Here is a 12,220-nt window from a genome sequence, read left to right as displayed (position 1 = left end):
GCACACCGAGGCCTTTGGCAGTACCTGGTTTAGTATTAACCGAGTGTGGACGTGGCACATTTGTCCTCCCTCGCTGTTGCAGACTTACCCCAGTTGACCCGGCTGCCAGGTAATAGCAGCAGGTGCTGTCCCACGCTGCCTAGCCTCGAGTCTTATAATTAAGCACTCCTGAACTCTAGCATCCCTCACTGTTTCCCCATGAAAGCCAAGCTTGTTGGGGTGCTTGGGTGGCTCAATCAGTTAAGCATCTGCCTTTAGCTCAGGTCATGATCCCAGGGTCCTGGGATGGAGTCTCAAGTTGGGCTCCCTGCTCAGTGGGGAGTCTGCTTGTCCCTCGCCTTTCCCCTGCTTGTACTCTTTCTCTCTCAAATAAATGAATAAGATTTTTTTAAACCAAGCATCATATATATATATATATATATATACATATATATATATGAATTCATATATATATATATATATATATATATATATATATCCCCCTACATCTTTCTTTTTCTAGGCAGAGTGACTGCCAAACATTGCTTAAACGTGTGGGCTCTGAGGGATTGGGTTTGGACCCCAGCTCCACAATTACCCACCATTTCTCCTTGGATTTGTGCTCAAATAACCTGGAGTGTAAACAGGGGTAAAAAGGACCCTGCTTTTAGGGTTGCAAGCACCACTGAAATGATAGAGGTATCAAGCTGGCACGTAGTTGGATTTCAGCTAATATTGGCTGTTGTTATTATTAGTACTAGCTTAGGGTCAGCTTCCTGGATGTTCCTGAAATCATGGAGGGCAGACATGTACGTAGTGGAGCTGTCTCAAGAGCCAGGCTATGAGCTAAAGGACAGCATGGGGTGATGGCTCTTCCCCTGCTGTCCCTGACCAGGTGCTTCTCCCCGCCCAATTGCCAACCTTGTATTTTCTCAAATCCATATCCCTGTTCTCCCCCATCTCCCCCCAGATGAAAATATTACTCTTCATTGATTATTTCCCTTCAGTTGAGTATTGTGCCCAGTATACCACAGAATATGCCATCCTTTTGTTTAATTCTTAGACTCCGTGAGGTAGATACTTTTGTAGGTCTGTCTTACAGAGGAGGCAATTGGGACTAATTTGCCTGAGATTAAAAAGGAAGTGGAATACATTGGATTGGAACCCAGCAAGTAAAATGCACATACTTAACCCCCGTGCCATAGCAACTTCCTAAGGCAGTAGCTACTTAATTAGATACATGACTGTGGATAGCGGAGGGGACAAGTGTGAATTTCCCTTAAGGCCTTGAGCCTTTGTGGATGAGCTCGTTGGGAATCACAGGAGAGGGACATGTCAAGGGGACAGGTGGGCTTCTGTAGGCTGGCCAACTCCCAGAGCCTCCTTTAATGGGACAGGCCCAAGAGGAGAATCAAGCATCCTTGAAGCTCACCTGTCCATCTTACTCTCTAGGCTGTCCAACAACTGCATCACCTACCTTGGGGCAGAAGGCCTCCTGCAGGCCCTGGAAAAGAATGATACCATCCTGGAAGTCTGGTAAGGCCCCTGGGCAGGCCTCTTTACCTCTCTGAGCCTCACTTTTCCAATCTGTAAAATGGAGCCAGGAGAGAGGGATACCTGGGCATTTTCCCTCTGGGCCCTGACATTCTGTAGCATTCTGCATGCAATGGATCTAATCTCTCTCTGGGAAAGATGTTTTTATATCTCCAAGCATGGACCAAGTGGGTTTTTTTGTTGTTGTTGTTGTTTTTTTCTTTTAAGTGATTTGTTTTTAAGTCCTGAGTATTCAGGAATACTTCAGTTCCAGGTAACAGTGTAAGGAGGGGGTGTGGCGGATGAGTGACACAGCCACAAGAACTCCGGGCCATTACACCTGCCTTCCTAGATCAAGGCTGTTGTATCAGAGCCTTTGGATGGAGGTGACATCGGCAGTGGGAAGCGGGTACTGTTGCACAGTGTTTCTAGATCTTTATAATTAAAAGCCATGTTCCTTCATGCATTTGAAAAAAGCAGTGAGTCACAACTTGAGAGATTGATCCTCCTTCTTTCCAGGGATGTATTTATCACTCACCGAGTTAGTAAAAAGATTTCCTCTGGCTTAACATGTTAAGAGTGAATGTCCCGCTATACCCATTTCAGGCTCTGGGCTAGAAGCCAGCCTTTTAAAAGTAGGAGATTTCCCCATGGAAATCTGTTTTTTGAGGTTTCTCCTAAAAGCTTCCAACTCTGGGTTCCTACACAGAAAATGCTGGTAAGTAAGCAGAGTAGAGAAGGACTGATCCCACTCAGCTGGGCAGACTGGCTCATGCTGACCATAGCACGGCCACCAAGCCTGTCGTCTTGGACCGGCTACTTGGACTGCTACATATTACCTGTCTCATCCCTGCGAGCTTGTGACCCTTGCTTTGCATATGCAGATTGACTGCTCTCTCCCTCAAAAATCCTATCAAGGCAGCAGCAACAATACATATCGCAGGATGAAGTTAAAAATAAAGACTTGTAGGAGTCTGTCCTGGGAAGAGATTTTTTCCTTTCTGGATGATTGTGTAATCCCTGTAGGCCATGAGGTCCTCAGGGCCTGGGCAGTGTGTGGGTTTTTGTTTTTGCGTTTGTTTTAAACCATCGCATGGTTATAGGAAATGTCACATTCTTGTCCCCAGGGGAAGGAAGCCAAGATCAGGTTGATATTTTAAGGGTTCTGATGTTATTTGCTGCCTGTTGGCAGAGCATGGGAGGGCATCACGGCTTGCTCACTGCATTCTTGATGGATTCTGCTGTTGCCTTAAAAAGAATCGCTGGCCTTGGGGAGTCGGGGCCGGCTGGGTCTGGTGTGGATTTTCTCTGCAGAGTCACGGAGGCTTGCTTCATCACATACAGTGATTCACGAGCCACCTGGTGGACCGGTGGACCGAGCTAACACCCACATGGGAAGGCTGTGGCTGGGCTCAAGGGGCCAGGCCATTTAGGCCTGGGGCTTAGAAAGTAGCGGCTTCTAATGAAAAGCACCGCTCTGGCTCAGTGCTCATTGAAACCCCTCTTTGCTTTACCCCCTTTAGGCTCCGAGGCAACACTCTCTCCTTGGAGGAAATGGAGAGGCTCAGCCAGAGGGACACCAGACTGTTGCTCTGAAGCCGGGGGGGCCAGCATTTATCTCAGTTTGTTTGCGAACAGGCTGTGGGTGTGGGTCCTAGAAGCTGGATTACATCTGGCAGCAGCCCATTAACGCAGAGCTGCATCCTGCCCAGGGCAGGGCTGGCACAGTGGGTCATCTTTGTTCTGGCAGAAGAAGGAGCGAAGGAGCGACAGTGCCCCTCAGAGTGGACATTTCTGCAGCCTACTTCTGCATCCAGTTGTTCCCAAGATTCCGTCCATGGAATGCAGAAGAGGGCCAGCTCCTCTCCACCTGCAGCTGGTCTGACTTGGGTCAGTGGGGCCCATGGGTGTTACTACATCACTGTGTGCCTGTTGCTGTAGAGACCTAGATCCATATGAGAGGCCCCTTTCCACCTGCTTCACAATGAGGAGAGGGAGTCAGGAAGCAGCTTTCTGCTGTCTTAACTCGTGGGTCGTGATCTATCCAGGCCGTTCCCCACCTCTGGTCCCTCCACCAATCCTGGACCCCTGCACCTGGCACTTCCTTTGTGAGTAAGGATTCAGAATACCGGTGTCGTCAGCTTTGATATTTTGAGCCTCCCTCTACCACACCCCTACCCCCACCCCTACACCTGCGCAGAGTGGGAAGGGCTCTAATTTACCTGCCATCCTTCCTAATACTTAAGACATTATTGAAAGGGAACACATGACAGCCATTTGTTCCCCAAGACATTTTGGATTGTCAAGAAAAATAAGACCATGCTACAGCTGATATCACACACACACACTTCCATTTCCAGTGAAGTCAATTAGTCTTCATTCAGTTAAGCCTTTGGAAACTACTCCCCACCAGAATGCAGTTTTTAGGATCAGTCTGGGCCAGAGTTTTGAGCAGTCCCACCAGGTCTCCTGTTGATGCCTGGGAGCTGGATTCTGACAGCCGACTTCCAAAAGACATGCATAAGAGACGGTCCAGTGTTATGTGACTTAAAGTTATGGATTAAACGTTTACAGGGGCAAAATCAAAGCCTTTTCCTTACAAGGCACATGTTTTTCTGGATTTTCTCCAAATGATGCGTGAGGCTTCAACCTCTGTAAACTCAGGTGCTCTGCAAGTGTTATTATTTAAACACTATTGTTTGTGATAACTGGTTAATATTTATAAACCGCTTTGTTATATTCACTCTGTTTTTTTTTTTTTTTGTAAAAAACACAACCATGAATGTTATGCTGTAAATAGTCACAGAGAAGAAATCTGTGGAGTCCCCAAAGCTGTCTTCATTGTGACCAAACATTAAAAAACAAAACAAAACAAAACAAAACAAAACGAACATTCCTGAATGTTGTCAAATATCAAAGCACAATTTTCTACTTAGAGGGGGAAGAATGCTGTTTTGAGCAGAAAATTTATTGTTTGGGGCAAAAGCAATTCTTAGAAATGGGCTTGCGAACAAAACCCTTTGGGCTTCGGCTCAGAAAGGTTTAACCCTGCGTGAAATTTGAGGCTGTGCAGGGAGGAGCCTTGTGGTGCCCCACATGGCTGAATGGCAAGTGTGAGGAGGTCTTTGGGCCTCCTTTGATTCTCTCCCAGTGATTCCAAGAGTCTTTAGCAGGGGAGGGATGGAGAAGGTTCGAGAACAGCTCTCCTCAGTGGGCAGCCTCCTGGGTAGGCCTTATTGACCTCATTCTCAACTGCATTTAATGAGCAAGGGCTCAGGTGGCTACTCACTGAAGTGAGATCCGCTCCCTTGAAATGTTTTGCGTGGGCCTGGCTCACTAAATGGCTGCGGCATCTCCGTGGGCTCTCGGTGGTGGTGGTAGTTTCTGTCCAGACAACTGTTCTGATACAGAAGACTAGGAGGAAGGTGGAGATGGATGGGCTTGCTTTCCCCGAGGACCATACGCAGCAGTCCATTCGTGTGGTGGCGTCTTGGATTGTAAATTTCATTTTCCTTAAATTCATTCGTCAGTGATGTGTTGGCCAGATATGTTAGGACCGTCGGTAGATGAACAAAACAGACATGATCCCTGTCCTCAAGGCACTTGAGGAGGGAGGAGAGGCAGGAAGGATACTAGTGAACTGGAAGATATATAAAATAAGGTCCGCTGTGGTAAGTGGTAGGGAGGAAAGAAACAAAGGTTCAAAATAGAGGGGAACCTTCAAACTGGGGATTGGTCACAGACCCGTAAGCTGGGACCCCAAAATGAGAAGGGGCTGGCTTTGCCAAGAGTGGGGGGTCTTGTTCACTGTGGATGAGCTGCACGAAGACCCTGTCATGGGGAAGAGCTTGGTATGTGTACTAGGCTGAGTGATGGCCCCAAATATTTAGCTCATCATTCCTGGAGCCTCTGACTGTTGCCTTATGTGGCAAAAGGGACCTTTATAAAGATGTGATTAAGTAGTGCCTGGGTGGCTCAGTTGGTTAAGCATCAGACTCTTGACTTTGGCTCAGGTCAGTATCTCAGGGTCAGGAGATGAAGCTCCACGTCTGCCAGGGTCTGTGCTCAGCAGGGAGTCTGCTTGAGATTTACTTCCCTCTCCTTTTGCCCCTCTCCCTCTCAAGCTCTCTCTCTTTCTCAAAATAATAATAATAATAATAATAATAATAATAATAATAATAATAAAGATGTGATTAAGAGGAGGATCTTGGGATGGGGAGAGTTTCTTACATTATCTAGATAGACCCTAATTGCAACCACAGGTGACTTTGTAAGAGAAAGGCAGAGGGAGACTTGAAGGAAGAAGGTGGTGTGACCCCAAGTAAGATGCTAGATTGCTGGCTTCAAAGGTAGAGGAAGGGGCCCCCTGGGCCAGGACATGTAGCTCTGGAAGCTGGAGAAGTCAAGGACACAGATTTCCCCCTAGAACCTCCAGAGGGAGCACAGCCTTGCTGCCTCTTTGGTTCTAGCCCATTTTGGATTCTGGTCTCCAGGACTGTAAGAGAAAAATTTGTATCATTTTATGTCACCAAGTTTATGGTCATTTGTCACAGCAGCCACAGGAAACAAATATGGTATGTTTAAGGCAAGCTAAGGGGTGAGTATCACTACATGGGTTCGGGGAGGTAAATAGGGCCAGTTCATGAAGCACTGGGTTGACCATGTGACCATATGACCAAGGTTTGGGCTAGATCTTAGAATAATGGCAGGCCATTGGAGAGTTCTAAGCAGGGTCACAACATGAACCAATGATGTTTAAAGAAGACCAACTTCTGGTTGGAGAAGGGTCTGTAAGGCATAGGGGTGGGATGAGCAGAAAAACTAGAAGGACCACTGAGGAGCTATTGTGGGTGAGAGGCAATTGGCTGTTTTAATGTGGTGTCAGCAGAGGTGGAGAGAAGAGGATGGAGAGAAACATTTTAGGAATCGATTCCCAAAGGTTTACAAATGGAATGGATGAGAGAAGAGGGAGAGGGGAGACTGAAGGCTCATTTTTTAAAAAAAGATTTATTTATGAGAGACACACAGAGAGAGCCAGAGACAATAGGCAGAGGGAGAAACAGGATTCCTGCAGGCAGACTGATGTGGGACTGGATCCCAGGACCCAGAGGCTCAACTGCTGAGCCACCCAGGTGTCCCAAGGCTTCTCGATTTTTGACTTGAGTAACTGGGGACAGCACTCTGGAAGTCAGGTGGGAACAAGTGTGGAAGCAGGAGGGACTTTGTTTCAATTGTCAAGTTTGGGACACCTAAGTGAAGTCCAGTGAAGACACCAAGTTGTGCTGTGAGTCTGAAGCTCATGAGAGAGGTCACTGCCAGGTTTAACAGCATGGGTGTCCTCAGCATCTAAAGGGGAATGGGGTCATTGGGCCTGGATGTTATAACCCAGGGAGAGATTATGGAGAAAGAAGAGTTCAAGAGGGCCCAGGGAAGGGTGCCACCAGGACCTGGATATGGACTTACTGTCAGAGCTCAGAGTAGAAGCTTCTTGAATTTCCAAAGTCCAACAGATCCACCAAAAGCATTCTAGGCCTGGGCAGGTAACTTGCAACCAAGTTAGCAGACTTCCAATAATCACTTTGCAGATTTCAGAAATCACTTCCAGAACAGAAACAGACACATTCCAGATCTGTGGCTGAGAATACATAATTCTTATGTGCAGAGGAAAAAAAAGGTACCAGCAGCAAGATAATTTTTTAAAGGAGCTTCAGACTTTAATTATATTCACCATCATCCTAGAAGAAAAAAAAATGTCAATCTGAGTGCTCCCCCCCACATCCCCCCCCCCAACATAGCGCCAAAACCAGATACTGGAATGAATATACCCCGCAGAAGTGTGGGAGGTGGAATCACATTCTAAGCAGGCTGAGTTGAGACTACATACAGCATCATTTCATTATTGCACCAACACATCTTCACGCCTCCATCCCCACTCAGGAGATGGGTGCAGCCCAGCGGGTGAAGCACAGAGCGGTGGGGCACACCCTCTGATGTGCCCAGGCGAGGGAATGCATAGGCTCCGGCCCTGGGTGGCAGCTCTCAGGTGAACAGCAAGGTCGTGAGGACCATCAGGGCCATCTCGGGCAGTTCCCCTTGGAGAATTACATGGGGAGAGCCTGCAGCTGTGCGGATGGCAATCCAGAATCTAAGGAATCTTGTTTTATTTTTTCTCTTCTTTAATCCATCCTTCCTTCCTTCCTTCCTTCCTTCCTTCCTTCCTTCCTTCCTTCCTTCCTTCCTTCCTTCCTTCCTTCCTTCCTTCCTTCCTCCTCCTTCCTCTAAATATCATCTCATCTATCATCATTTCCGGAACAGTCCAGAAATCCAAAATCCCCTAAGCATCACCCCTCCCTTATCACTCATCCTGAAAATCCCTCCTCTCCCTTTTTTACTTGGAACAACTTTTTTCTTGACATCTTCAGTTCCACATCCCCCACCTCCAGCAAACAAGGGCCTCCTTAGGGCCCCACCCCTTGCCGGGCTTACTGCCATCAGTGTCTTAACTGGCCTCACTGCTGCTGCCCTTGCCCCACAGCGTGAGCCTGTGAAAAGGTAAATCAGATGAGGAACTGCTCTGATTGAAATTCTCCAGAATTTCCCAATCTGGCTCAGGGTGAAAGTCAAAGTCCCCTGCTGGCCTGGCCCAGCCCCGTGTTTTCACTGTCCTCCCCTTTGCCACTCACCACCCCCCCCACCTCCCCCTGTGCTCCAGCCACACAGCTTCTTGATGGCTCCTTGATAATGCAAACTGCTTCCAGACCTTTGCATTTGCCTATTTCCTCTTACAGGAACAATCCTCCCCAGACATTGGCATGGCTAGCTTCCTCATTTACTATAGATCTTTGTTCAAGTGTCAGCTCAAGGGAGTCCTTGCCTGAACTATCTACCTAAAATAGCAGTCCCCAACCACTCTCTTCTCCCCAGCCCTGCTTCATAGTGTCTTCTCAGTATGCACCACCCGACATACATGTGTTTCTTCCTTCCCCTAGAATGTTAGTTAGCTCCATGAGCACAAGAGCCATGAGAACAAGAGTCCTTTGGGTCTAGAGTGTGCCTAATGCATAGTCGATGCTCAAATATTTGTTAATCGAATGGAGAATCATCCTGCTTAAAGGAGGAAGAACATAAAAGTTGGGGAAGATTATAAAAATGAATCACCTTTTCCCCAATACTATTGGTGTCTCCTTCCTAAGAGAGGAAGGCCTCCTGCCACATGGCATCATTCCTGATGTATTTACTGTCCCAAGTGGGATTCCAGATGCAGCACAAAGGTCCTAATGAAGAGCATTAGACCCTTTTCTCTGTGGGTGTGTTTTTCAAATCACACAGAAATAAATCATTTGCCATTGGTAATAGCAAATAGCTCAAACAGGGGAAGCATGGATTTATAGTTCAGCAGGATTAGGGTAAAGATCATTAAAGTAATTCCTTTTATCTTATCAAAAAGAGCTTTTGGGTGACCAGAGTAAAAGCCCCCAGACAGAATGTTCAGTAGCACCTGGAGCCTCCCCCGATACCCCAACTGCCAAAAGACAAGCATATCCCTGGTACGGTGGACTCTCCACTCATCCATTGATTAAAACACCACACTGGGCTGTATGGAGAAAGAGTCTGTGCAGTATCCCTGCCTCTGAGGCTGCCTGGTCCAGCTGACCCCATCATTTAGAGCTTATTCATTAGCCCCATGGTTTAGAGCTTATTCTAAATGCTCCTATTCACAGGAGGGGTGGAGAGTTGGCTGGAAGCATGGGAGGCTGGATGAACTACTGGAATTGCCATTTCCTGGGAGGGAAAAGGCAGGACTGTGGTAGGAGTGGAGGAGTGTCAGGAGCTCACTTTTGGCTGTGTCAGGAGGAGAAGTTGAATCGGCAGTAGGATATAAAATACTGATTTTGGTGAGGCTGGAAGTAGGAGGTTGCCTGTGGTAGCCATTTGGGGAGCATGGGGCGGGGCCGAAGAACTAACCATTACTAGTGCTGCTGAGAAGCTTTGTTTGGGTCCTGCCTAGGTGTTAGTCCAAGCCACAGGTCCCTACCAGGCGATCAGATTTCCAGCTCTTGGGGGAGGGAGCTCCTTTCAATTCAATGGCTTTTTGTTGGGTTCCTGCTGCGTATAATGAGAGCTATGTGCACAACAGTTTAGAATCAGAGTGAAATTATTAAGACCCTTCCTTGGGATCCTGCTCTTAAGTTAAAGACCAAAACTTGACCCTGGCTTCCAAGGTTCTGCCTCAAGGGCTCTTTTTGCCCACATTTACTGTGCTCTGTCCCTTTCAGTTTCTTCAACATGTCACGCATAGTCTTCTTTCCTTTGCTAAAGTGCTCCCTCCCCCGCTCTGCCGCTAGTCATCTTTCCTTCATCTTACAGGTGACTTCCTCAAACAGGCCGCCCTAACCCAAGCGCCCAGCCACCATTTATGTGTGCACAGAACAGTTCTCCTTCTGGGGCTTCCTCCACCCTCCGTAATTCAGTAAGTGATCTTGTAGCTAGTCATTTAAGGTTGGCTCTTCCTTGCCAGAGGGCAAGGGTGGGATCTCCTCTCCCTCTGTGTGTCTCGGTACCTGCTCGGTAGCTCCACCAGCAGTTGTGTGAATCTTGGCCGGGCTGAGTGGAACACGCTGTGTCAGGTGGTGGATACACAGAGGTGAACAAGCAGGGCCTGGAGCTTTCTGCAAAGACCCTTGGAAGAAGGTGGACTTCGCTTAGGCCTGAAACAGAGGGAGGATTGGAAGGTAGAGGGGAGAGGCATTTCAGCTGGAGGATCTGTTTAAACAGAGCTGGAAAGAGTCCTGACTCGAAATCAGGAGAATCAGGGTCTCAGCTCACCTCTTAGGTGACCTGGGACAAGTTATTCTCCCTCTCTGGACCTTAATCTCTTGTCTGTAAAAGGAGAGGCTGGTATATCAAGAATCGCAAATAATTGCACCATGACACTATTCCCCCACCTTATCCCCTGGCAGACATCTCTTTCACCCCAAGAGCCTGAACAGAGTTTTAGAATTGTTTTCAACACAAAGTCCTGGGCAGCCATTACCAATTGATAGGAGATGGTAAATGAGATAAGCCCTATTTATCAGACGTGGCTTGGGAGACTATCTCTTGAATGAAGTCGGGCTTTGACAGTGTCTGGTTCAAGGAATGGGTCACAGGAGGACAGAGCGAGGGTTCTGACAGCTATGGGTAGAGCAGAAAGCCCCACTGAAGCAGAGGGCTCAGCAGCACCAAACACCACCATCAGAAAAGGCTTGAAGATGTCCTAGTTCAGTGGTGGCAAACTGGCCTATAGGGGCCAGGAGATAATATAAAGGAGACAAATGTGCCGTGAGAATAAACTAGGGAATGGTGAGCAGTGTGGCGAGTGGGGGAAGGGGAGACTGCCTGCCTTTTCTCAAAGGTTTCAATTCAAACTCTTTCCCTCCCACTGCACTTCTACTTCTCCCTCCTCCTCCTCACTGTATAGGTCAAGCGAAAACAGTCTTCAGGCTGAATTGCTTGCCCAGACAGCCAGACGATGACCTCTGAGTCCTCCTGACTTTACTGGAGAATCTAGATCTGGGAGGGAAGAGTATCACTGAAGGCCACACTGTGAGCCAGGCCTGTTGATTTCTTTATTGCTTTCTACTGCATTGTGGTTCAGGAAGCTTGGGACCCAGCATAAGGATGAACTAAGGAGAGACAAGAGTAGATTGAGGCTTAGGTTTTCAAAAGCTGTCCACTGCATCCTGGGTGCTTATGGCAAGGGAGGTGGGTGGCCCGTTTACTAGTACTATTAGCGATCACTCATGTGACTTCTGTTATGTGCTCACTGGTTTAAACTGCCCAGATCTTCAGAAATGTCACTTTCCACTGGGGAAATGTTCCCTCTCATGATTAAACACACACACACACACACACACACACACACACACCTCTTCTATCCTCAGTATTAATCACCTTCTCCTATAATTGGTATTTAAAATGTCAAAGGAGAAGGAATTAATTAACAGGAGTATCCAGTGCAGCAAGGCATGCTATGCTGCAAGGCTCTGGGACTGATTATAAAAAGCACTTCCTTAAATATTTTGAGCACTTTTGGGAATCTGAAACCTCCCTTCTAATTGAGAGATCCTTAACTACACCCCAAGTCCTGGCTGGTGGCCAGGGGTGCAGAGCCGAGTGAGGCAGCGAGTGGAAATCCCTTCCTCGCGCCACCCTAGGGAGACCTCCCTGCAAACTGGGATAGGTGGCAACAGAGGTTTCGAAACAGCAGAGGTCCCTGGGTGGATTCTGAGGGAGGAGAAGAGATTCAGCATGACTGAGCTCCGGCGGTGTGTCGGGAACTCAACCCGCGGCCTTTCACAACAGTTCTGTAGGACAGGTGCTGACGGTTATCTCCATTTTACAGATGAGCATATCGAGGCTTAGCGTGGTGGCGAGATCCTCAGGTCACGAGGCTCTCAGTTGAAAGCGCAAAGGATTCAAACTTAAGTCTGATTCTAAAGCTTTGCTTTTTTTCGTGGAATCTTGAAATCCTGCGCCCAGCTCGCGTCACCCCAGTCCCAAACTCCCTGCAGGAGTTTTGACAGCTACGCCAAGAGCCCAGACCCGGGCCTGGGAGGTGCAGCGGCGAGCAGCCCAGCGCCCCGCCCCGGCTCCGGTGCCGACCAATGGTAATGCGGCACCCGCAGCCTTTTGTCCAATCAGCTGGAGCTCCCCGCCCACCTCCCCC

General features: G+C 48.0%; 1 protein-coding gene and 1 long non-coding RNA gene across 8 annotated transcripts in view; one reads left to right on the top strand and one right to left on the bottom strand.

Moving 5' to 3' along the window:
* NOD2 (nucleotide binding oligomerization domain containing 2) overlaps positions 1-4,399 on the top strand; it is a 36,232-nt gene extending 31,833 nt beyond the window's left edge. For all 6 annotated transcript variants that reach the window (XM_077898464.1, XM_077898463.1, XM_077898462.1 and 3 more), the window contains 2 exons: positions 1,432-1,515; positions 3,036-4,399. In XM_077898464.1, coding sequence (XP_077754590.1) covers positions 1,432-1,515; positions 3,036-3,108 — 157 coding nt within the window. In that variant the 3' untranslated portion in view covers positions 3,109-4,399. The remainder of the gene's footprint in view (positions 1-1,431; positions 1,516-3,035) is intronic.
* On the bottom strand, positions 4,161-12,163 carry LOC144314407 (uncharacterized). 2 transcript variants are annotated; one of them, XR_013380282.1, is made up of 4 exons: positions 10,339-12,163; positions 10,074-10,220; positions 6,976-7,147; positions 4,161-5,152 (listed from the first exon to the last, which is right to left on the bottom strand). It is a non-coding gene; the product is annotated as an uncharacterized LOC144314407 (long non-coding RNA). The 2 variants fall into 2 exon arrangements; XR_013380281.1 differs by having other exon boundaries at positions 10,074-12,163.
* Positions 12,164-12,220: the final 57 nt, after the last annotated feature.

This window comes from Canis aureus, chromosome 5 (genome assembly GCF_053574225.1).
Source record: "Canis aureus isolate CA01 chromosome 5, VMU_Caureus_v.1.0, whole genome shotgun sequence".
Taxonomy (NCBI): domain Eukaryota; kingdom Metazoa; phylum Chordata; class Mammalia; order Carnivora; family Canidae; genus Canis; species Canis aureus.
Note: the sequence above shows the minus strand (reverse complement) of the source record. Positions and strands in the feature narration are given on the sequence as shown.